At 46.1% G+C, this 27,060-nt stretch overlaps 1 protein-coding gene across 7 annotated transcripts in view; it reads left to right on the top strand.

The window, feature by feature from the left end:
• Positions 1 to 27,060, top strand: part of espn (espin) — a 161,988-nt gene that overhangs the window by 45,142 nt on the left and 89,786 nt on the right. For all 7 annotated transcript variants that reach the window (XM_080215478.1, XM_080215477.1, XM_080215476.1 and 4 more), the window contains exons 4-7: positions 1,789 to 1,971; positions 7,315 to 7,446; positions 18,085 to 18,316; positions 24,776 to 25,035. In XM_080215478.1, coding sequence (XP_080071604.1) covers positions 1,789 to 1,971; positions 7,315 to 7,446; positions 18,085 to 18,316; positions 24,776 to 25,035 — 807 coding nt within the window. The remainder of the gene's footprint in view (positions 1 to 1,788; positions 1,972 to 7,314; positions 7,447 to 18,084; positions 18,317 to 24,775; positions 25,036 to 27,060) is intronic.

Below are 27,060 nucleotides of genomic sequence, written 5' to 3'. Positions count from 1 at the left end.
CATTCTGCAATATAGGGGTTCAATGATACAACACTGTGATCTCCAGCATAGGTAGGGCAAGACAATAGGTCCAGAACCCACTCCAGCCAAAACGGGGATTGAACTACATACCATTGGCACCAATCAGATCTGTACCAGCTATCCAGCCAATTGAGCTAGCTGGTCACCAAGGAGCCTAAGTGATTGTAATAACCTATACTTTTACATGCATGGTGTAGTTTGGGGCTATGGATAATGATAGCGAAGTCTACTCATTTCTTTCCATCACATGGCTGACCAGCAATCTCTCCCAATCTCACTGTTCATCTGTTGGAAGGATTTTACAAGTTGTTACTCAATTTGTTTGGCTGTGTTGTGAATACATCTTCCTTGGCCATCAAGTCCTGGGGTGAGACTTAAACCCGGAGCTTCTGGCAGCCCAGCTCCTCAACGTACCACCCGACCTCCAAAGCATCTCTGGGAAGGGAAATGTATCTTGAGCCCAGAATGTTGAAATTAGAAGGAGTGACTGAAGGTTTTCAAAGGAAGAGGGAGGGGAAAGGTTTAAGGAGAGGATCCTGGAAGGTGTGGCTCAGGCAGCTGAGAGCTTTTCCACCGATGGGTGGATGGAGGAAGTTAGATTGACAAATGGCGCAAGCTGGAGACATGGAATGTTGGGAGGAGGGCACTGAGGCTGGAGTTTGCAGAAATGGAGTGGGGTGATGCCATGGACAGATTTAAAAGTACAACCATGAGGGACTGAACAGGAGACCTCTCCTCAATGAAATGCTGTTCCATTCTTGAAATGCATAATGCTATAGTCACTGCTTGAAGAGGAGCTCTTGATCCAGATTATTGCTTTTTCAAGCAAAGAGGGTTATAGGTTGAAAGGCAAATTGGTATTGAACTCTGAGAGTGAACATCATAAAATCCCTACAGTGCAGAAGGAGGCCATTCGGCCCATTGATCCTGCACCAACCACAATCCCACCCAGGTCCTGTTCCCATAACTTCACATATTTACGCTGCTTATGCTCCTCACACTAGGGTCAATTTAGCATGGCCAATCCATCTAACCCACGCACCTTTGGACTGTGGGAGGAAATCGGAGAACCCGAAGGAAACCCAAGCAGACCCGAGGAGAATGTGCAAACTCTACACAATTGCCTAAGGCTGGAATTGATCCCAGGCCCCTGGCACTGCATTTCCCTGGAAGGAGCAATTTAAAAGGGTCAAAGATAGTAACAACTTCCACTTGTGTGATTCCCTCAGCCTTATCTGAGAGAGTGGAAAGAGCAAAGCGGGTGCTGTGGGATGATTGGACATTAGTTCCTGCCTATAACTGGCCAGATGCCTGATATCAATCGATGAAGCCCAGGAACTTCCTTTGGGTGGAGGAAGGATACATTGGAAGGTTGATTAACACCACACATGCCACTCCTGTGCAGTCAAAAGGCTGTTTGTCGGCAGCCACAGGTTTAGATCTCGGCATCCGTTTGCTTTCCTTCTTGACTTAATCTGTTCGGTATTGTTGTGGGAAACCTGGAATGAGGGAAAGGAGTGACTTTGGAAAAGGAAACATAAAGTAATGTTTACTGTGTTGTCTCGTGGTTACTGCAGGCCCAGAGTTAAACTCCAGTGAAAACCCTTGGGACTGATCAAAGATTCTGACCATTCTATCTTTAGCAGCCAACCAGCGAGTGAACAAGAGACAATGATATTGTAATTTTATCGCATTTATACGGTGGACAAATTGTTTTTCTCTGGATCATTTTGCCAGCTGACGCTTGCTCCCATCTTCTCCGTACAGGTGAGCTTTTCGGACATCAGTCTGTTGGACCAGGATGATGAAGGGGCCACAGCAATGCACTTTGCTGCCAGTCGAGGCCACGCCAAGGTTCTCAGCTGGCTACTGCTACACGGAGGTGAGATCGTCACAGACAACTGGGGCGGTACCCCGTTACACGATGCTGCAGAGAATGGGGAGCTCGAGGTAAGTTTTGCAACACACCGAAGCGTAGAGTAACAGATTGTTGAGTGTCAGTTAAATACTGGATATATTTTCAGTCATGATCTTCTAAAAATCATTATACTAACACAGTGGCCAGAATATTAGTACCCCGCCTACCTCAGGAATCGGAGCGAGTGAGGGGTAGAACATGGAAAGGTCCGTTGACCTCGGACAGGATTTTATGGTTTTGGGAAGAGTGAGGTCGTACAATCCCACTCGAAGTGTTTCAAAGGACACTCAGGTGTGTCCCTGACCAGATTCAACACTGCCACAATCAACCATCAAGGATACTTTTAATTACTTATTTTATTTATCAGTGTCACAAGCAGGCTTACATTAACACAATGAAGTTACTGTGAAAATCCCCTAGTCATCACACTCCAGCGCCTGTTCAGGTACACCAGGAAGAATTTAGCATGGTCAATGCACCTAACCAGCACGTCTTTCAGACTGTGGGTAAAAAACAGAGCACCCAGAGGAAACCCATGCAGACACGGGGAGAACATGCAGACTCCACACAGACAGTGACCCAAACTGGGAATCGAACCCTAGTCCCTGGCGCAGTGAGGCAGCAGTACTAACCACTGTGCCACCATGCTGCCCAAATACATCCTTATTCAGGATTACAAAGCCATAATTAAAATATAATAACACAGAATACCTACGTAATTTAACCCCTTATAGCCCTGGTATCATTCGAGTGAATTAGAGCTACAACCTGTTCAAGAACAAAGATACTTGACTCTTAGTGTCCAACCAGGGATCCTGTGATGATGCCTGGGACCTCTGTGCGTCCCTGTTTGTTTGACCAACTATACAGAAGTGACCACAGCCAGAAAAGCTGGAGCCTGCACTAAATTCCCAGCCGGTACTGGCATTTCCTGTTGCAGAGGAAGCAAATTAGTGAAACTCAGAGATGTTCCTTATTTTAATAAGACTGATGGCACAGCACTTTGTAGTCCCCTAGGCCTCCCTGCACCTTGAAAACTCCTATTTTACAGCCTGCAGCAGGTGAGCGTCGCACATCTGTGTCATCCTGCATCTCTCTCTCTCTCTCTTCCTGTCTCTTACTTCCTGCTGTGATCTTGTAAATGACTGTCATCGTGTCCCACGGCAACAGGTGCCAATTCCGTAATTGGGCAGATTCGAGTTACATAATATTCCAGGTGGGGAGACACTTGGGGACCGACTGTTTTCTGGGAACAGATGTCAGAGAGTGTGTTATAAAGCATCCAGAGAATGCTACATCCCTGTAATAGTCTGTCAGATAAAGCTCGGAGCTGGTGGTGGACATAGATGCTGATTGTAAATTCAGTAAGGGATATGGATCATCCGGTATCATTTTGGTGAGGAACAAACATAGCTGCACATGAGACACGAGGCACAATGCAACTCGCTTCTTAGTCACGTGACACAACATGACTTTAGCATGAGTCACCTGGTGGAATCTCATGGCAGCCTGGTTTGGGATTCATTGCGCCTGTGCTGAATGTGTTTCCAATCTAGTGGGAGGACGTGACCCATAGTGTGGTCAGTACCATTCCAACCAGCTAGACTTACAGGCATCTGCATTCTTTTGAAATGGAACAATTTGGACCATATCCATTCTATTTAGTTGGACATTCTATTTAGTTGGCACTTCAGCCCCCACGCTCCTTATCTACGGGCACCTACGGGAGGGTGGCGTGGAAGGACCTCCTCGTGCGCCTGCTCCTGGGTCTGGCCGAGCTTGCCATAAACAGGTCCAGGCAGTGGGTGACTGAGGGAGTCGTTAGATCCGACTGTCTGCCCATGTATCCCTGGTTAACTCACGGCCGGGTGTCCCTGAAGAGGGAGCGTGCAGTGTCCATGGACGCCACTGAGGCCTTCCGTGCTTGTGGGGCACTGCAGGGACTGGGATATATTATTGACCTCTTTAATCACATTTTGGTTTGATAGCTGAAGCGTCCTTGACACGTTTTTTGTTTCAGGCAGTCCCCTCTGCACCCTCCCCCTCCCCCCCTCCACCCTCCCTTTAAAGGACTCCCTTTTATACTTTATCCCTCAGTTTATTTGATTTGCCGAAAAGATTGGCTGAACATTCTGTGGATAATTTGAGCAAACAAGACATTCCTGAGAGAAACAGTCACCTGTCAGCCCAATGCTACCATAACAACCTGAATTTACCTAAAGATGTAGTCGTAAAACATGCTTTGCACTACGATTAATAAACAAATATTAACACTGAACCACAGAAAGAGAGCTTGGGACCAGTGATCAAAAGCTTGGTCATGGAGGTTGGTTTTAAGGAACATCTAAAGCGAGGAGAGCAAGAGAGAAAGAGGTGGCGAGTTTCACAGAGAAAATTCTTGATCTTTGAGTCGAGGCAGTCAGTGGCATCACCAGTAATGGTCGAACTGTGTGAGTCAGTGATGCCCAGGAGCCATTATCCTGGAAAACTCCAGGGGAGGCTGATGGACACCGGAATAGTCAGGATTGTGGATGGTGGATTTTCTGATCCAGGGCAACACAAGACGTTTATTCTGCATCTGAGTAGTTGAGTACTTGATCTGAGAGAATTTGGTGATAGTACTGAGTGTTAAAACTAGGAAATAATTCCCCAGGATCGATTTGAACTTCAATCCCGATCCTCCACAAAAGAATAAACCTCCCCCCATGAGAAAGTGGCATTTGTTTTCATATAATTGGTCGATTGGCTTATTTTTTCAATGAAAAAGCGCAATGAGGAACAGAAGATATTGTAACGGGGCCCCTTGTCCCTCTTGGTAACCCAGCCATGAATGTGTTTGTTATGTTACAACAGCTGATTGGATAGGTAGCAGGCATCTTCAGCCTTATCACTTAGGGGAGCACAATGGCACAGTGGTTGGCACTGCTACCTCACAGCGCCAGGGACCCGGGTTCAATTCCTGGCTTGGGTCACTTTCTGCGCAGAGTCTGCTCCCTCTGTCTGCTTGGGTTCCCTTCCAAGTCTAAAAGATGTGCTGGTTAGGGTGCATTGGCCGTACTAAATTCTCCCTTAGTGTGTCCGAACAGGTGCTGGAGTGTGGCAACTAGGGGATTTTCACAGTAATTTCATTGCGGTGTTAATGTAAGTCCACTTGAGGCACTAAGAGATAAACTTAAAAAAAACCTCAAACTTGAACTTATTTGAGGTAAGCCCAAAATTAACATGTTTGTGCCATTTCATTCTATCACCCTTGTGCACTATTTGTCACTTAATCAATTAATCTGCTTGTATATGACAAACAATCTGTAAGGATATCCTCCAAGGGACTCATTCATGCTTCAGTCTTTTAATTCACAAACAGTGGATGGAAAATCCTTTGTGTAATAATATGCAAATGTGTTTCTGTCTTTCAAACCATAATTCAACAACGAAACAGTACATGCTTTTGAGAGCTTGGTAAGGACCCATCAGTTATGCTGGGGGACACCACGATATTTCGAGAGATGAGATGGATCCAAAAGTAACATTTTAGGGAGACCGCTCTTACATTTTAAAAGATTCTAGATTGCAGAGGGATGGAAAGGGAATATTGAGGGAGACAAGGACTTAGGGTGGCATGGTGGCACAGTGATCAGCACTGCTGCCTCACAGCGTCAGAGACCTGTGTTCGATTCCTGGCTTGGGTCACTGTTTGTGCGGAGTCTGCATGTTCTCCCCGTATCTGCATGGGTTTCCTCCAATTGCTCCTGTTGCCTCCCACAGTCCAAATGACATGCTGTTTTGGTGCATTGGCCGTGCTAAATTCTCCCTCAGTGTACCCGAACAGATGCCAGAGTGTGGCATCACAGAGATTTTCACACTGACTTCATTGCAGTGTTAATGTAAGCCTACTTATGACACTTTTAAACTTAAATATGTTTCAGGTTAGAGGGGTTAAAAAAAAGACCACAGGAGGAATTATCCCCCAAAAATTCTAAGCGTCACAGCATTCTGAAAACCGGATTGTTCACTCTGGTTTTATCAGCGAGCTACCCCACGCAATTTTCCCAAACTCCGTCAATCTTTTTTGGTAGTCTAAGCTCGCTGAGAAGGCCAAGTGCAGACTGCTAGGCACGTTCCTTGATCTCCTGTACACAAGTACACGTCTACAAGTGTACACAGCATGTGGCAAACTGTCAACCCCTCTCCCGCGTGGGCATCAGCACCCCCCCACCCCCCCGTAGAACCCCCCGATCGCTAACCCCTCTCCACAAACCCGCCCCCATCACAATCGTGTCCCAGGCTCAATAATAGCATTAAAATGTAGGAATTATTTCTGTGGAAATGGCCTGGGAAGATCAGATGCAGGCCGGATTCAGCCATGATTCCCATTTTTAGCCTCGCGTTGAAATATCCCGTCCCGCTGCTCTGGTTGAGTTGTGCAGCGTGGCTGGAAAATCAGGTCCTGTGGCCGGAATTCTCTGATCTCACCCACAGCTGGGATTCTCCGGTCTGACTGCAGTGAACGGAGAGTTACAATTCCTCTTGTTTCACCAGTGTTGTGGAACCCTTGTGGTCAATGGTGTCAACCTGGCTGTTTGTGAGCACGATTGCTACATATCTGGCAAATTCTCCGTTCTTGCTGGCAGTGGACCATGTGAGACCAGAGAAGTTTTTTAAAATTCAGTCTCGGGTCATGGGGGTCGCTGGCTGGACCAGAATTTATTGCCCATCCTTAGTTGCCCTTGGAGGGCAGTCGAGAATCAAGCACATTGCTCTGGCTCTGGAGTCACATGTAGGCCAGACCAGGTAAGGATGGCAGATTTCCTTCCCTAAAGGACATTAGTGAGCCAGATGGGTTTTCCTGACAATTGGCAATGGTTTCATGGTCATCAGTAAATTCTGAATTCCAGGTATTTTTAATTTAATTAAAATTCCACCATCTGCCCTGGTGGGGTTCGAACCCAGAACATTAGCTCAGCTGTCAGTAGACCATCGCTTTCCTGGCCCACAGGACAAGATGGTGCAGTGAATGTGCCCCTTGAAAGGAAGAGGGTGTAAGTGTACTGTTTAGAAGCATAAAAATGAAGAAGAGAGGAAAGGCTTGTTAAGAAAGGGAAATAATAGAAGCTTTCTTATGGAGGGAGGTTCCCTTAATCATGAAAGAAAGAATGCATGTACAAAATGACACAAACATGTCCTGACACTGTTACCACAAGTACACAATATGTGTACTTCACAATATTCAGCATTACCAGCTTCATTTCATTGACTGAAATTGTAATTGTTGTCTACTTTGGAGAATGACCAAGCAACACGTTGTGACCAAAGCAGCAGCATTTGCTTTTCTTTGCGACAGATATGGGAAGTACTTACTATTCCTCTTGTTTCACCAGTGTTGTCAAATCTTAGTGGTCAACGGTGTCGACCTGGCTGTTCGTGACCACGATGGCCAAACATCCACAGACCTCGCCGAGTACAATGGACACGCTCAATGCGCCAAGTACCTCAAGACAGTCGAGAACATGGTGAGCAAAGTTCGTGTATTTACATATTTATGAGGGAGTTCCTGTGATTAATGCCACAAAAAAGAGCGCGGTTCCAGTTTAGATGACAAATTTATCATTCCCCCTTTGTTTATCCTTTGTCATAGAAGTCTGCAGTGCAGAAGGAGGCCAATCAGCCCATCCAGTCTGTACCGACTGCAATCCCACCCAGGCCTTTTCCCCATACATTTACTTTGTGAAGCCCCCTGACACTAAGGAGCAATTTAACATGGCCACTTTCACCTAACCTGCTCATCTTTGCACTGTGGGAGGAAACCAGAGCACCTCAATTTCTCTGGACGCCTATTAATTTTTTTACTCGGCAAATTGCGTCTCATTATTCTTCTGGACACATTCTTGTTTGTTAGTTTGTTTTCATCCGAAGTTCAACAGTTAACATTTTGTTAGCTCCCTAAATTCCTAACACTGATAACCAATGCCACCCCCCCCTGCCCCCCCATCACTGCTGCACTGCTGAATCAGTGCTCCACATTGAACACCAATTGGAGGAAGCACTGAGGATAGTAAGAGTGCAGAATGTACTCTGCACTGGGGACTGCAGTGCCCATCACTAACAGCGGCTGCGTTGTACCACCACAGACCAAGCTGGCTGGGTCCTAAACGACATAATTGCTAGACTATTGCAGGTGCTCAGGGAACCAATAAGAGGGAAAACCATATTTGACTTCTTCCTCACTAACCTGACTGTCGTAGGTGCATCTGTCCATGACAGTATTGGTCTGTGTGGCCACCTTGTAAATTTCGAAGTCCTGTCTTCACATTGAGGGTATTCTCCATTCTGTTGTGTGGCACTATCACTGTGCTAAATGGGATAGACTTAGAACAGATATTACAACTCAAGACCGGGCATCCATGATACACTGTGAGCCATCAGCAGATGTAGAATTGGATTCAGCTACAATCTGCAACTTCATGGCCCAGTCTATCTCCACACCACCATCATCATCAAGATAGGGGATGAACCTGGTTCAATGAAGAGTACAGGAGGATATGCTAACAGGGACACCAAGCATCTCTAAGCAATGAGGTGTCAACCTGGTGAAGCTACTACACAGGGACTACTTGTGTGTCAAACAACATTGGCAACAAGTAATAGATAGAACTAATTCCACAACCAATTGATTAGAACTAAGCACTGCAGTCCTGCCCCACCCAGCCATGAATGGTGGTGGACAATTAAACAATTCACTGGAGGAGGAGGCCCCACAAGCCTCCCCATCCTCAATGATGGAGGTGCCCAGCAAAAGATAAGGCTTAAGCATTCGCAACAATCTTCAGTCAGAAGCGCCGAATGGATGATCCATCTTGGCCTCCTCCAGAGGTCCCCAACATCACTGATGTCAGTCTTCAGCCAAGCTGATTCACTCCGCATGATATCAAGAAAGGATTGGGGACACTGGGCTCTACAAAAGCTCTGGGCCCTGACAATATTTCAGCTATAGTTCTGAAGACTTGTGTTCCAGAACTCAATGTGCCCCAGCCAGGCAGTTCCAGTACAATTGCAACACTGGCATCTACCTGGCAAAATTGCCCAGATACGCCCTGTACAAAAAAAGCAGGACTAGTCTAACCCGGCAAATTAAACCCTCTTCAGTCTTTCAGTCATCAGTAAAATGATGGAAGGGATCGTTGACAGTTCTATCAAGTGGTACATGTTAATGATTTGGAAGCGGAAGCTGAATGTATTATCTCCAAAATTGCAGATGATATAATGCTGGATGAGAGGGTGAGCTGTGAGGAGAATGCAGAGATACTTCAGTGTGATTTGGACAGGCTGAGTGTGTGGGCATCTGTGTGGCAGATGCAGTATAATGTGGATAAATGTGAGGTTATCCATTTTGGTCGCAAAAATAGGGAGACAGATTATTACTTGTATGGGTGTAAATTGAGAGAGGTGGATGCTCAGTGAGACCTTGGTGTCCTTGTGCATCAGTCGCTAAAAGCAAGTACACACCTGTACTCCTAGATCTCTCTATGTGCCTATGCTCCTGATTGTTCTGCCATTTATTTTATAGCTCCCACCTTAATTGGAACTACCAAAATGCATCACCTCGCATTTGTCCAGATTAAATTCCATCTGCCATTTCTCAGCCCAATTTCCCAGTCTATCTATATCCTGTTGTATCCTCTGAAAACCTTTATCACTATTCACAACTCTGCTAATCTTAGTATCATCTGCAAACTTGCTAATCAGACCAGCTACATTTTCTTCCAAGTCATTTATATATATCACAAACAGCAGAGCCCCAGCAGTGATCCTTGTAGAATACTACTAGTTACTCACCTCCATTCAGAAAAACATCCTTCTGCTGCTACCCTCTGTCTTTTATGGCCAAACCAGTTCTGAATCCACCTGGCTAGTTCACCCCGATCCCATGAGATCTAATCTTTTGCACCAGTCTGCCGTGAGGGACCTTGTCGAATGCCTTACTAAGTTCCATGTAGACAACATCCACAGCCCTTCCCTCAGCAATCATTTTTGCCACCTCCTCAAAAAACTCAACTAAATTAGTGAGACATGACCTCCCTCGTACAAAACCATTCTGTCTGTTGCTAACAAGACCATCCAATTCCACATGTGTGTAGATCCTATTCCTAAGAATGTTCTCCAGCAATATCACCGATGTCACACTCTCTGGTCTATAATTACCCGGGTTAACCTTGCTAACCTAATGTAAGGGAAAACATTAGCTATCCTTCAATCCCCTGGTAACTCACCAGTGGTCAATCCCCTGGTACCTCACCAGTGGCCAACGAAGAAGCAAAGATTCCTGTTAGAGGCCCATCTCTTGTCTCCCTCAGTAACCTGGGATAGATGCCATCTGGCTCTGGGGTTTTGTCTATCTTAATGTTTTTTAACTTACCTAACACTTCCTCCCTCGTAATGATGACTTGTTCTAAAGGATTCACACACCCCTCCAAGACACCATCCATCACTGTGTCCCTCTCCTTTGTGAATACCGATACAAAGTATTCATTGAGGATCTCGCCCACTTCCTTTTCCCTCCTTCATCCTTAAGTGGACCAACTCTTTCTTCAGCTACCCTCTTGTTCCTAATATCTTATAAAATGCCTTGGGATTCTCCTTAAAGCGGTCTGTCAAGGACATTTTTTGACCTCCTCTTGCCCTCCTAACTCCTTGTTTGAGCTCCTTTCACTTTCCCTGTACTCTTCAAGTGCTTCATCTGTTTTTAATTGCCTAGACCTCATTTATGCATCCTTTTTCTTTTTGACTAGACTCACAATTTCCCTAGTCATCCATGGTTCCTGAATCCTGCTTTTTCTTCCTTTTCACAAACACATGCCTGTCCTGCACTCTGCTCAACTGCTCCTTAAAAGACTGCAATTATATGGGGCCTTGGTGAGGCCACATCTGGAATATTGTGTGCAGTTTTGGTGTCCTTGTCTGAGGAAGGATGTCCTTGTTGTAGAGGGAGTACAGCAAAGGTTTACTGGGCTGATTCCTGGGATGGCAGGCCTGTCATATGAGGAGAGACTAAATCAGTTAGGATTATATTCACTGGAGTTTAGAAGAGTGAGAGGAGATCTCATAGAAACTTATAAAATTCTAACAGGGTTAGACAGGGTAGATTCGGAAAGAGTGTTCCCAGTTGTGGGGTAGTCCAGAACTAGGGGTCATAATTTGAGGATAAAGGATAAACCTTTTAGAACTGGGGTGAGGAGAAATTTCTTCACCCAGAGAGTGGCGAATGTGTGGAACTCAGGACCACAGAATGTAGTTAAGGCCAAAATGTGGTCTGATTTCAAGATGAAATTAGATATAGCTCTTGGGACTAAAGAGATCAAGGGATGTGGGAGGAAAGGGGGATGAGGGTAGTGAATTCAATGTTCAGCTGTGATCAAAATGAATGGTGTAGCAGGCTCGAAGGGCCAAATGGCCTACTGCTGCTTCTAGTTTCCAGTTTCTGTGGCACCTACTTAGCAATGATTTGCCCATGGACACTTAGTTTGGGTTCTGCCAGGACCATTCAGTTCCTGACCTCATTGCAACCTTGGTTCAAATATGTATAAAAAAAGCTGAACAGAGATGTGGGACATTGCCCTTGACATTAAAGCTGCATTTAACTGAATGTGGCATCAAGGAGCCCTGGTGAAACTGAAATAATGGGAGTCAGGGGAAAAACTCTCCGCAGGTTGGAGTTGGCACAAAGGAAGATGGTTGTGGTTGTTGGAAGTCAATCATTTCAGCTCCAGTACATCGCTGTCCTAAGCTTAGTGTCTAAGGTCCAACCATCTTCAGTTGCTTTATCAATGCCTTTCCCTCCATCATAAGGTCAAAAGTGGAGAAATTTGCTGAAGATTACATTATGCAAGGCGACCTGATAGAGGTTTATAAAATGTTGAGAGGTATAGATAGGGTGGATTCTCGGAGGCTATTTCCCAGGACTGAAATGGTCGCTACAAGAGGACACCGGTTTAAGGTGCTGGGGAGTAGGTACAGAGGAGATGTTAGGGGTAAGTTTTTCACTCAGAGAGTGGTGAGTGAATGGAATCGGCTGCCGTTGGTGGTGGTAGAGGCGAACTCGCTGGGGTCTTTTAAGAGACTTCTGGATGAGTACATGGGATTTAATGGGATCGAGAGTTATAGATAGGCCTGATAGGTATGGATATGATCGGCGCAACTTGTGGGCCGAAGGGCCTGTTTGTGCTGTCGTGTTCTATGTTCTATGTTCAACATCGTTCGTGACCCCTCAGATACTGAAGCAGTGTATGTCTTATGGAAAAAGACCAGGCTTGGGCTGACAAGTGGCAAGTAACTTTTGTGCCACACAACTACCATTTTCAGCAAAAGAGAATCTAATCATCACTCCTTGGCATTCAGTGGCTTTGTCATCACTGAATCCCCCATTATCAACATCCTGGGGATTACCACTGACCAGAAACTGAACTGAACCATATAAATACTGTGGCTGCAGTAATACTGTCAGAGACTAGGAATCTTGCAGCGAATAACTCTTCTCCTGGCTCCCAAAGCTTGTCTGCAATTTATGTGACACAAGTCTGATGGAAAACTCTCCTCTTGTCTGGATGGATGTAGCTCCAATAACACTCCAACAGTTCAATACCATCCAGGACAAAGCAGCCCCAGTTAGTTGGCAGCCCTTCCACAAACATTCACTCTGTCCAGCACTGATGCACAGTGGCAGCAATGTGCACCATCCATAAGATGCACTGTAGGAACTCAACAAAGCTCCTAAAGCAGCACCTTACAAACCCACAATCGCCATCATCTAGAAGGACAAGGGTAGCAGGCACGTGGGAACAACACCAACTTCACCAACTTCAGTCTTCCTCCAAGTACTCACCATCCTAACTTCTATCACGATCTTGAAATTCCCTCCCTAACAGCACTCTACACCACAGACATAGAGACATAGAAGATAGGAGCAGGAGGAGGCCATTCAGCCCTTCCAACCTGCTCTACCATTCATCACGATCTTGGCTAATCATCCAACTCAATCGCCTAATCCTGCTTTTTCCCCATAACCTTTGATCCCATTCTGAGCGCTGTATCCAGCCGCCTCTTGAATACATTCAACCTTTCAACTACTTCCTGTGGTAACGAATTCCACTGACTCACCACTCTCTGGGTGAAGAAATTTCTCCTCATCACCATCCTAAATGGTTTGCTCTGTATTCTCAGACTGTGACTCCTGGCTCTGGACTCCCCCACCATCGGGAATACCCTCCTTCCATCTACCCTGTCTAGTCCTATTAGAATTTTATAAGCCTCTATGAAATCCCCTCTCATTCATCTGAACTCCAGTGAAAACAATCCTAACCTAGTCAATCTCTCCTCATACATCAGTCCCACCATCCCCGGAATCAGCCTGGTAAAACTTCACTCCACTCCCTCGAGAGCAAGAACATCCTTCCTCAGAAAAGGAAACCAAAACTACACACAGTACTCTAGGTGTGGCCTCTCCAAGGCCCTGTGTAATTGCAACAACACATCCCTGCTCCTGTACTCCAAACCTCTCGCAATGAAGGCCAACAGACCATTTGCTTTCTTTACCACCTGCTGGAACAGAAGGGCCAAACCGCAGGCTAAAGAGACGATTCTTTAAAACAGAGATGAGGAGGAATTTCTTCAGCCCGAGAGTGGTGAATCGGTGGAACTCTTTGCCGCAGAAGGCTGTGGTGGCCAGGTCATTGAGTGTCTTTAAGACAGAGATAGATAGATTCTTGATTAATAAGGGGGTCAGGGGTTATGGGGAAAAGGCAGGAGAATGGGGATGAGAAAAAAAATCAGCCATGATTGAATGGCAGAGCAGATGGACGGGGTGACCTAATTCTGTTCCTATGTCTTATGGTCTTACACTGCACCTGCATGCTTACCTTCAGCAAGGACAGCCAGGTCCTGCTGCACACTCCCCTTTCCCAATTTACAGTCATTCAGTTACTAATCTGCCACCACCAGCTTCTCGAGGGTAATTCTGAATGAATAATAAATGCTGGTTTCCCTTGAATGAATGATAAAGTTGAGGACTGCCCATTTGGTACTCGCTTTGGAGGTGGGGAGCAGTTGCCACCCCCACAATCATTGCCCAGCAAAAGCCATTGAAGATGAAAAGAGGCAGAGTCCTCGATGGGGCACGTTAGCCCTTCTTGTTTAAAGACTTTCCAAGGTTTTAGCATGCAGAGCAGCATGGCACTCAGTGCCAGTGTGCCAAGTTTACAGTTCGATTGTGGCATTCACAAAGAGCTGAAGTAAGGAGAAGGGTCACACTGAGTGCACGGTGGAGAACAGAACCGTTCTTCACACTGGCCAATTGAAATAGCCAAGTTTTTTTGAAGGGGTGGATGAGAGAATTAAGCAGCCTGGTAGCATTGGCCAAAAAGAAAACAAACGATTAAAGTCCGTTCTGTGCAAAGTGTGATAGCCTCGGCAGTGAGGGTGTTAATGAGTGGAGCTGGTCATGTGGCATCTGAAAAAACTGCTAACAAAAGGCCTAATTATTTTGCCATGAATCCCTGAGAGAACATTATGTGCGCTTCCTGAGGATATACAGGTGCTTGTGGCTTTTGCTCAGACATATACACACACACACACACACACACATACACACACACACACACACACACACACACACATATATATGGAAGCTCTAACTCCAGCTTGGACCACACAAGATTGCAAAGGAACACAATTTCTCTTGCAAGCTTTCAATATTCAGGAAGTTATGGGCAACGTAAGCAATTCTTGTCTGAACTATTTATTGGGGTAGTGAAGATGGTGGCACTTTTTGGAAATAGTTTAGTGGACACTGGAAAAGGTAGGTCGACTTTGTGTCTTTCCGGCGGAAACGTGGGACTCTCGATTTAAACATTTTGAAATCTTCAGATTGCAAGAGCGAGGCGTGTTTGTGCAAGTTAGTGACTGTGCAGTGTAATGATTTCAGGCAGATCGCAGCCCCGTAACAAAGCCCACATTGACTAGTTGTTGAGTTCCTGGCTGGGGTACCAGCTGCTCTCAAACCCGGAGGCTCCGACCGTTACTCCAACTGCAGTAAGGCTTGGGCAGATTTTAATTTCAAACCCGCTTCAGTATTTTGTGGTCAGATTGGAAATGAAGATACTCGATGTGTAAGGTCTGTCTTGGGTCTGTTCAGCTATCCTCAATGTCATGGCCAGTATTTATCCCTCAGTCAACATCACCCAGCAACACATCATCAGGTCATGATCACGTTGCCATCTGTGGGAACTTACTGTGCACAAATTGGTTGCCGCTTTTTTTGCATCACAACAGTGACTGCTCTCCAGAAGGGCTGTGTCGGCTGTAAGGCACTTCTGAGATGCCAATTGTGGTGAAAAAACCTTTAGCTTATTCATATTTACAGTGGCATGGTGACACAGTGGTCAGCACTGATGCCTAACAGCGCCAGGGACCCAGGTTCGATTCCCGACTTGGGTGACTGTGCATGGGTTTTCTCCGGGTGCTCTGGCTTCCTCCCACAGCCTGAAAGTCGTGTTGGTTAGGTGCACTGGCTGTGCTAAATTCTCTCTCGATGTACCCGAACAGGCACCGGAGTGTGGCGACTCAGGGATTTTCACAGTAACTTCATTGCAGTGTTAATGTAAGTCTACTTGCGGCTCTAATAAATAAACTTTAAGAATGTTATTTCTGAAATAAGAGTCATATTGGATTTGAAATAATGATAGGAATTTTCTGTAGCATGGCAGGATGCACCACGGGGAATGTGATGGGCTAAAGGCCATTTTTGCGGGATCAGACAGACTTGGGTGGGAACTGGGACATCCCACCAGTTAACTCTCTCCTCGGAGCCTTCCTTAATTCAATTTGATTTGATATATTATTGTTACACGTGCTGAGATAAAGTGAATCGTATTGTTTCTTGCGCGCTTATACAGACGAAGCATACCGTTCATTGAGAAGGAAAGTAACGGGATGTAGTGTTACAGTCACAGCTAGGATATAGAGACTGGGACTCGAGGGCACAACCTCAGAGTGAAGGGACACTCCTTTAAACCTGAGATGAGGAGGAGTTTCTTCAGCCAGAGGGTGGTGAATCTCTGAAACTCATTGCCACAGAGGAGGCCAGGTTATTGAGTGTCTTTAAGACAGAGGTGGATAGGTTCTTGATCAATAAGGGGATCAGAGATTACGGGTGGAAGGCAGGAGAATGGGGATGAGAATCATATCAGCCATGATTGAATGGCGGAGCGGACTTGATGGGCCAGAAGGCCTAATCCTGCTCTTATGTCTTATGATCTTATAGTCAGGGTGTAGTGAAAGATCAACTTAATGTGAAATAGATCCATTCAAAAGTCTGTTGGCAGCAGAGAAGGTAAGAGATTGAACTAGAGCATTGTTACAGAGTTTGAAAGAGGCAGAATAGAGTTTTAAAAGCACAGAACGAGAGCAGAAGAGAGAATTAGAGGGTATGCTGGGCACAGCTTGCCTCATTCTGGAGCCATCTTGCTTTTGCCTTTTTTCAAGACCTCTGAGTTCATCCAGCATTCCCTGTCTTTATTTCAGATTACCAGCGTCCATGGTATTTTGATTTTATTCTTAATTTATTTGATTTTGTTTTATATGCTAGATTCCCTGCCGTGCAAAATGAGGCCATTCGGCCCATCGGCAACTCTGACAGAATACCTCACCCAGGCCCTCTCCCCATCACTCCATACCTTTAGCACGGCTAATCCACCTAACCCACATATCTCTGGAGCGTGGGAGGAAACCAGAGCACCTGGAGAAAACCCTTGCAAACACGGGAGAATGTGCAAACTCCACAAAGACAGTGACCCAAGGTCGGAATCGAACCCGGGTCCCTGGCGCTGTGAGGCAGCCGTGCTAACCACTGTGCCACCGTGCATATGTTTAGACAGCTTGCTGTTTTTAAGAGTTGAAAATGGCGCCAACATAATATATAGGGCTTTTATATATTATGCTTTCAAGCACTGTAACTAACTGCTCATTCTCTTAATGATGGATATATTAGGAACATGTTTGGTGAATAAATTGACAAAATATGTGTTTGATTCCTGGGTTTCCGCTCAGGAAGGCCCAGGGTCAAACCCCGGCCTGTGCTCACTTAGTTGATTTGAACTTGGTGTGAGCAGCAGTGGGTCTGGTTCAGAGCGACTCATATTAAAACCAACCCGGATTTCCCACTCCTGGTCACCATTCAGTGGGATAAGCATTCCGCTTCCCTGTCTGGGCAGCTATCTAGTGGATCCCTTTTCTACTTAAAACTCTGCCAGAAGGTGGTGGAATTTGAATTCAATAAAAAATATCTGGAATTAAGAATCTACTGCTGACCATGAAACCATTGTCGATTGTTGGAAAAACACCCGTCTGGTTCACTAATGTTCTTTAGGGAAGGAAATCTGCCGTCCTTATCTGGTCTGGCCTACATGTGACTCCAGAGCCACAGCAATGTGGTTGACTCTCAACTGCCCTCTGGAATGGCCCAGTTGCCGGAATTGTATCGCCTGCCACGGAATCGGAGCAGGGTGAGGGGCGGACAACGGAGATGCCTGCTGAACTTGGGTGGGACTTTCTGGTCTCGTTCGAGTGAGGCTGTAAAACTCTGCCCAGTGTATCCATGTGGATTAGATGGCATTTTTTATTTTTGATTTGTGGGATATGGGGGTCACTGGCTGGGCCAACATTTAGTGCCCATTCCTAGTCATCCTTGAAGGAAGTGGATTGCTGGGCCATTCCAGAGGGCAGTTGGGAGTCAACCACATTGTTGTGGCTCTGTAGACCAGACCAGGTAAGGACGGCAGGTTTCCTTCCCCTAAAGGACATTAGTGAACCAGGTGGGTTTTTCCGATAATTGACTATGGTTTCATGGCCATCAGTAGATTCTTAATTTCAGATCATTTTTATTGAATTCAAATTCCACTCTCTGCCGTGGCAGGATTCGAACCCGGGTCCCTAGTACATTAGCTGAATAGTCAGGTGATAATACCACTGGGCTATCACCTCCCCAACATGAGGAATTAAACCCTGGCAGGAGTAACTGAGCGCACTGAGGAAAGGATGAAAGCAACCATGCAAACTGTGTACGTTATTAGGAATTATTTTTACCTTGTGTCTCCTTTCAGAGTGTGGAGCATCGGGTCTTGTCTCGGGACCCGTCCATAGATCTGGAATACAAGCAGATCGACTCGGGAATGTCTACCCCCAACACCACCAGCTCGTCACAGCAGCAGGCCAGGTTCGACATGGGATCGCCCTCCAGCACACTCTCCAACTACGATTCCTGCCACTCCAGCCAGTCCAGTACGAGGGAGAAGAGAAGCAGTCGGCAGGGCTCAGGACAAGCGCAGGGAAAAGGTGACAATCAGCACTTGGTCACAACACTTCCCCTTGTAGAGTCATACAGTGCCGAAAAGGCCCTTCGGCCCATCGAGTCTGCACCCATAACAACTACCACTAACGGCGTGCTAATCCCATGTTCTTAGAATCATAGAACCACTACAGTGCAGAATGAGGCCATTCTGCCCATCGAGCCTGCACTTGGTCCATATCCTTGAATGTTATAATATTTCAACTACTCATCCAAGCATCTTTTACAGGTTGTAAAGTTTCCGGCCTCCACTATCTTCCCAGGCCATGAATTCCAGATTTCCACCACCCTCTCAGTGAAACCACTTTTTCTTAAATCTCCTCGAAATCTCCTGTCCCTCACCCTAAAACTCTGTCCCCTCGTGATTGACCCCTCAACCCAGGGTGACAGCTGCTCACTACTCACTCTGTCCATATCCCTCATAATCTTACACACCTCAATCATGTCCCCCCTCAACCTTCTAAAGAAAACACTCTGTCGTCTCTCCTTGAAGGTCAAATGCACTTTTTTTCTCCGTTTGTGGGACGTGGGTGTCGCTGGCTGGGCCAACGTTTATTGCCCATCCCTCGTTACATGAGGGAAATTGAGAGTTAACCACATTGCTGTGGCTCTGGAGTCACATGAAGGCCAGACCAGGTAAGGACGGTAGATTTCCTTCCCTAAAGGACATTAGTGAACCAGATGGATTTTTCCAACAATGGTTTCACGGTCATCAGTAGATTCTTAATTCCAGTTTTTTTTATTGTATTCAAATTTCACCACCTGCCGTGGCGGGATTCGAACTCCCATCCCCAGAACATTAGCTGAGTTGCTGGATTAATAGCTTAGCGATAATACCACTAAGCCATTGCCCCCCCCTCTGGTGCTATCACACTCATGATTGCAGGAATCGCCTGGAGCACCGATGTTTGATGGCTGGCACAGACCTGATGGGCTGAAGGGCCACTTTCTGTGCAGTAAGACTCAATGACACTGTGTTCCATCCTGGGAAGCAGACTTTAGGAAGGATGTGAAGCTAGTACAGAGGGTGCCAGTACTGGATAAGCTGGGGATTAACCAGAAAAGGTTCAGAGGGAATTTGACAGAGATATTCAAAGTGATGAATAGTTTTGCTAAGAGCGAATAAAAGGCAAAAGTCAGAGAGGTCAAAAAACAGACTGCACAGATTTGATTGGCTAAAGTTTATTTATTTCTAGTTTATTTATTAGTGTCACAAGTAGGCTTACATTAACACTGTCACCTCTTGAATACATTCAATGTTTTGGCATCAACTACTTCCTGTGGTAATGAATTCCACAGGCTCACCACTCTTTTGGGTCTTGGATCACTATCTGTGTGGAGTCTGCATTTTCTCCCCTTGTATGTATGGATTTCCTCCGGGTGCTCCGGTTTCCTCCCACAGTCCAAAAGACATGCTGGTTAAGTGCATTGGCCGTGCTAAATTCTCCCTCAGTGTACCCGAACAGGTGCCGGAGTGTGGCGACTCGGGGGTTTTTACAGTAACTTGGAGAATTTAGCATGGCCAGTGCACATAATCAGCATGTCTTTCAGACTGTGGGAGGAAACCGGAGCACCCGGAAGAAACCCATGCAGACACGGGGAGAATGTGCAGACTCCCGTACAGACCGTGACCCGAGCCGGAAATCGAACCCGGGTCTCTGGAGCTGTGAGGCTGCAGCACTAACCACTGTGCCACTGCACCGTCCCATCCTTTGCAGGATGATAAGAGGCAGGAGAAAACATTTTGTGTTCAGGTAGAGAGTTGTTATGAGCTGGAGTACAATGGTTGAAGAAGGCAGATTCAACAATAACTTTTAAAAGGATTGAATTTGTATTTGAAGAAATATACTGTACTGGCCTCTGGAAAAAGAGCAAGAGAGTAGGATGAATTGGATAACTCTACTGGAGCTGACACCAACGTAATGGGCTAAATGACCTCTTTCTGCTCTGTTTGATTCCATCATGAAGGAGTTAAAATGTTGTGCCAATTACTGTTGGCAAACCATTTTGTTCTTTTGTGTTCGCTGATGCACGTTAGTGCAATTGATAATTGTGCTACAGAAAGAAGACATTTAGGATGATTGAAATCATACCCTGCAGGTGGCAAAGACAGTTAGAAATGACTCTGTCAGATGTCCTCAATCTATCATCACAAACAAACCCAGAAACAATCGCGACTGTGGTCGGATAGTGAGGGCTTGGTTCCATCTGGTGGTGCTACGAGGAAATACAGACACCACTGCTGCTCTTTGAGTTGTTTGGTGCTTGGAAGTAATTTGAATGAGCCAGTGTGAATTGAATGATTCCATTAAATCAGTGTGAATACGTTTCTTTTGGAACAATTTCCATTTAAATGAGCAAACAACTTAAAACAGTGAATTGAGGTGCCGACCCTGTCACAGCATCCTAACTATGCCACTCTCACAGGCTGTACATACAAATTCTGTTCATATTCCCTGAGCCAGTGCGGAGTACAGGGATTTCAGTATTCAGGCAATGTTGTCACATTGAGCCTCGTGCCTTCACGATTCATTCTGATCTCTTACCTCCTCCAGCTTAATGTTACCTCACACTCACATTGTAGTTTTAATAGTGTCACAAATGGGCTTGTATTAACACTGCAATGAAGTTACTGCTAAAATCCCACACTCGGGTACACTGAGGGAGAATTTAGCATGGCCCAATGCACCCTAACCAGCACATCTTTCAGACTTTGGGAGGAGACCGGAGCACCTAGAGGAAACCCACGCAGGCACAGGGAGAACATGCAAACTCCGCATAGACAGTCACCCAAGACCCAAAAGAGTAGTGCGCCTGTGGAATTCATTACCACAGGAAGTAGTTGATGCCAAAACATTGAATGTATTCAAGAGGCTGCTGGATATAGCACTTGGGGTGAATGAGATCAAAGATTCTGGGGAGAAAGCAGGATTAGGCTGTTGAGTTGGACATTCAGCCATGATTGTGATGAGTGATAGAGCAGGCTCAAAGGGCCAAATGGCCTCCTCCTGCTCCTATCTTCTATGTTTCTAAGACAGGAATCGATCCCAAGCCGGGAATTGAACCTGGGTCCCTAGTGCTGTGAGGCAGCAGTACTAACATCTGTGCCATACTAACAGCTGTGCTACTCAGGTAAAAGTCAAAATTCTAAGACAAAATTTTTAAGGGGTTGACTTTTCAAAGGGTATGAAATCCATCTCCTCCCATCGTTCTGCTGTTGCCAAGTGTTGCCAGGTTGGAGGCCGTTCCCGTCATCCCCACCCTCAAACAACACGCTATCGAGATGGGCGCAGAAGGTGAGGGTTCTTTCATATTTTTATTCAAGTGCTGATCTTGGTAATTTGTAAGAAGTCTCACAAAACCAGGTTAAAGTCCAACAGGGTTATTTAATCTGGGCTTTAACAGGACTTTAACCTGACGTTGTGAGACTTCATACCCCAGTCCAACGCCGGCATCTCCACATCTTGGTAATTTGACCAGGAAAACCATGATAAGTTGCAGTAAAATTGAAGTGTAAGGAATCACACTCTCCTCATGCAGTTACAATCGACACGCTTGAACCACAAACCTGCCCGTACATTCTGGGAGTGGAATCACCAGGACTCAGTAAAAGTCTGGATACAGTTGATGAAAGTGAATTTCTGCTGGTTATTATGGTTCAGGTCACAAACTCCAAAGTATTTTATGAAGCTTGTTTGGATCATAAGTTTTGCATCTTGAAATTGGCTCGGATAGGCATGAGAAGTTCCACGTCAGGTATGATTCAAATAACCCACTAGGGAGCATTTATTTAAGAATATAGTTAACATGTAGAGTAAGAAAGCTAGCAAGAACCTTTACCAATTACAAACAAGAAACAGAACCACCCCTGCTATGAGTCCCATGGGAGACGGGGACAGGAAGATTCCCCCCCGATGTTCCAACCGTTCCTATCTATCTCCATAACTGTAATTTCTCATCTGGAACCATTTTTGTAAACCTCTTTTGCATTCTCTTCAATGTGTTCACATTCTTCCGAAAGTGTGGCATCCAGAACTATACATAATATTCCAGCTGAGGTCTAACGAGTGTCTTGTACAAGTTCTGTGTAACCTTCCTGTTCTTGTACTCTATTCCCCTATTAATAATTAATAAATTCCATGTACACCTCATCGACCCTTACTGTTACCTCCTTAAAGAACTCCAGTATGTTATTTCCCTTTAGAAATCCATGCTAGCTCTTCCTAATCAACCCACATTTTTCCATGTGGTTACTAATTCTATCCCGGTTAATTGAAGCTTGCCCACCAGTGCTGTTAAACTGACAGGTCTGTCATTGCTGGGGCAATCCTTATAATCTTTTCTAAACAAGAGTGTAACATTTGCAATTCTCCAGTCCTCTGGCACCTGGGCCTGGAGAAGATTATGGGAGGCACGGTGGCACAGTGGTTAGCACTGTTGCCTCACAGCATCAGGGACCTGGGTTCAATTCCCAGCTTGGGTCACTGTCTGCATGGAGTCTGCACGTTCTCTCCATGCCTGCGTGGATTTTCTCCATTTGCTCCAGTTTCCTCTCAGTCTGAAAGACGTGCTGGTTAGGTGCATTGGCCATGCTAAATTCTCCCTTAGTTTACCCAAATAGGCATCAGAGTGTGGCGACCAGGGGATTTTCACACTAACTTCATTGCAGTGTTAATGTAAGCCTACTTTTTACACTAATAAATAAACTTAAACTTTAAAACTTTGTTTCCATTCTCACGTCCTTCAGTATCCTTGGATGCATCTCATCTGGTCCAGGTGCCTTGTCAACATCCAGAACCTGCTGCCAATTCAACACGTTCTCATTATCTCCTTCTTATCTCCACTGTGGCCTGAATAATAGCATCAATCTCCTTGGGAAAGACAGATGCAAAGTATTCATTAAATATCTCAGCTATGTTTGAATTCTATGGAGCGGGTATCGAAAAGATTTACCAGGATGTTGCCTGGTATGGAGGGCATTAGCTATGAGGAGAGGTTGGAAAAACTTGGTTTGTTCTCACTGGAATGATGGAGCTTGAGGAGAGACCTGATAGAAGTCTACAAGATTATGAGGGACATGGGCAGAGAGGATAGTCAGAAGCTTTTTCCCAGGGTGGAAGAGTCAATTTCTAGGGGGCATAAGTTTAAGATGCGAGGGGCAAGGTTTAAAGGAGATGTATGAGTCAAGTTTTTTTACACAGAGAATGGTGGGTGCCTGGAACTCGCTGCAGGGGGAGGTAGTGAAGTAGATACAACGGTGACTTTTAAGGGGAATCTGGACAAATACGTGTATAGGATGGGAATAGAGGGATATGATCCCTGGAAGGATAGTTCAGTCAGGCAGCATGGTCAGTGCAGGCTTGGAGGGCCGAAGGGCCTGTTCCTGTGCTGTAATTTTCCTTGTCCTTTGTTCTTTGTTCCCTTTAGAACCCTAATTTTTACTCCTTTTATTACCTTTAATATTCAGATGCTCTGAAGGATTTCCCTTCATGTTGGCTGCCAGTCTTTTCTTGTAATCCCTTTTTGCTTCTCTGATGTGCCTTTTTACTTCCTGTATTCCTCTTGGTTCCCAGTTTTCCACCTGACACCTGTCTGAGGCATATTCTTTCTTCCTTAGCGTAATTTCCATCTCCTTTTTCATCCAGGGGGCTCCAGGTTTGTTTTGTGGTTGGCTTTTTTTACTGCCCTCCGAAATGGCCAAACAAGACACTCAGTTTTAAGGATAACTAGGGATGGGCAATGAATCATAGAATCCCACAGTGGGCCATTCGACCCACCAAGTCTGTACTGACCACAATCCCACCCAGGCCCTATCCTCATAACCCCATACATTTACCCTAACCAGTCCCCTCGACACTAAGGGACAATTTTAGCATGGCCAATTCACATAACACACATCTTTGGACTGTGGGAGGAAGCGAGAGTACCCAGAGGAAACCCATGCAGACATGGGGAGAACGTGCAAACTCCACACAGACAGTGATCCAAACCGGGAATCGAACCCGGTTCCTGGTGCTGTGAGGCAGCAGTGCTAACCACTGTGCCACAATGCCATCCAGGCAGCAGCTCCCACAACCCATGAATGAATAAATTGAACCCTACTGTGCAGGAGGCCATTCAGCCCATTGAGTCTGTACCAACTCCCTGACAAAATATCTTACCCAGAATCTATCCCCATTACCCCCCATATTTACCCTGCAAATCTCCCTGAACTGCACACTTTGGACACTAACGGACAATTTAGCATGGCTAATCCCTCTAACCAGCACATCTTCGGTCTGTGGGAGGAAACTTGTTGCATTTCAAGCTATTAAGATGAAGTCCCTTTAATTCAGAGAAATAAACCCAGTGGGTGGGTTTCATGTGCAATAAAAGTTTCCAATTATGATTTGTTTTTCGCCATGACTGGATTCTCTTGGATTCTGACAGAATTCCCTTGTTCCCAGGGTCATCGGACATGGACACATACCTGGACATGTTGAATCCAGACGCGAGCCAGCAGAAGAACAAGGAGGCCGGAGAGAAGGTTCCTCCACCGCCTCCCGCTTTCCCTGCGCCGCCTCCGCCAGTGACCTCCGACCCGCCACCGCCACCCCCGACCTACCCAGCGCCAACCCCCCCGGAGGCAAACCCTTCTTCAGAAACCAGCCCGCAGGCGAAGAGTAATCCCCAACACGTGGACAACGAGACGCCAAAAAGACACGAGGTGAGGGTGCCATATTAATCACTATGGCGACCAGAGCATCCCTTAATAGAAATACATTCACCGGAATTCTACCACCCCGCCAGCCAGGGGAATCGGAGCAGGTGAGGGGCGGACAATGGGAAATGACTGGGATTTTCCGGTCTTGGGTTGAGTGAGGCCTCAAATTCCTGCCAATTGTATTTAACTGAATATGCTAGAAGTTGACATGTGGAACACAACAACAACTTACATTACAGATGATGCAAGTGGCAGATTAAGGGTTAACATGGGTTTCCATTGAGCATAACCTTGAAAGTCTGTTACTATTCCCTTTTTAAAATCATTTTTATTTAAGATTTTAGCAAAATATGTAAGCTACGTGATTATTGTCCTTCAAAATACCTGAACTCAGCAGTAATCACAAGAACTACAGATTAGACACAGTAAGAAGTCTCACCAAGTTAAAAGTCCAACAGGTTTATTTGGTAGCATGAGCTTTTGGAGCGTTGCCCCTTCATCAGGTGCTCAGTGCTCCGAAAGCTCGTGTTACCAAATAAACCTGTTGGACTTTAACCTGGTGTTGTGAGACTTCTTAATGTGTCCACCCCAGTCCAACACCGGCAGCTCCACGTTACAGATTAGTCCGAAGAGATGGTCCAATTTGATTAGAATGCCTCAGAAAAAGGCCCGTCTGAGGTAGTGGTTTGAGTAATCATCACGAGAGGGAGAGAGAGCCAAGATTAGATCGTAATCATAGTTCCGGAGACTCGAGGAGAAACCATTGCTGGAGATGTTCTGGCTGCAATCAGATGGGTTCCGACTGGAATCAATTGAGGTTCACTTCCCTGAGTTGGACACCGAGGGATGAAGCCATGAGAGAAGCACAGTGGTCAGCACTGCTGCCTCTCAGCGCCAAGGACCTGGGTTCGATTCCTGGCTTGGGTCACTGTCTGTGTGGAGTTTGCACAGCCTCCCCGTGTCTGCGTGGGTTTCCTCTGAATGCTCCGGTTTGCTCCCACTGTCCAAAGATATGTGGGTTTACGCTGATTGGCCACACTAAATTGTCTGTTAGTGTCCCGGGATGTGTAAGTTAGAGGGATTCGTGGGGGTAATGGGGTAGGGCCCTTATTGGGATTGTTATTGGTGTGGACTTGATGGGCCGAATGGCCTCCTTTTGCTCTGCAGGGATTCTATGATTAAGGATGGTGGGGCTGATTGTGCCAGATGTCCTGGAGAGGTCAAAGGGGGCAATAAAGCCCTGGTCGCAGTCACAGAGGATGCCGTTTGCCACCTCGATTCGGGCTCTTTCGGCGCTGTATCAGGACCAGGAACCTGGTTGTAAAGATTCTGCACAATTTCAGGGAAGGCGGATACCTATTTATGAGATGACATCACCACTTTCAGGGAGCTTGGAGAGACGAGGGGAGTCTGGAGATGAGCAGTAATTTGCACAAATAGAAGTGACAAGGGTGAGATTTTTGAGGGAAGGCGAGGATGGGGGTTTTGAACCCAGGGAGTGGGCTGGGGGCAACACGCCTGAGAAGTGGGAACTGTTTACAATATCAGCAAGAACAAAGGGATGAGACAGGCAGGAGCGCCGGATTGTCAGTGGATTTGTGGGAATGGAGTCAGGGAGGTGGATCTCGAAAACTGGATGAGCTCAGAGACAGCGTAGAATATCATAGAATGCCTACAGTGCAGAAGGAGGCCATTCAGCCCATCAAGTCTGCACTGACTCACTGACAGAACACATTACCCAGGCCCACTCCCAGCCCCGTAAACCCACCCTGCTAATCTCCCCACCCCACACATCTTGGGACAATTTAACATGGCCAATCACTCTAACCCGCACATGTTTGGACTAAGGGAGGAAACCGGAGCACCCGGTGGGATTCCTTATGGACACGGGGAGAATGTGCAAACTCCACACTCCTCAGACTGGAATCAAAGTCGGGTCCCTGGTGCTGGGAGGCAGCAGTGTTAACCACTGGGCCACCGAGCTGTGCATGAGGGGAGATGAGGAGAAATTACAGCAAGGTGCAGTTT

Source organism: Carcharhinus amblyrhynchos, chromosome 30 (assembly GCF_965287045.1).
Source record: "Carcharhinus amblyrhynchos chromosome 30, sCarAmb.v2.hapA, whole genome shotgun sequence".
Taxonomy (NCBI): Eukaryota; Metazoa; Chordata; class Chondrichthyes; order Carcharhiniformes; family Carcharhinidae; genus Carcharhinus; species Carcharhinus amblyrhynchos.
Note: the sequence above shows the minus strand (reverse complement) of the source record. Positions and strands in the feature narration are given on the sequence as shown.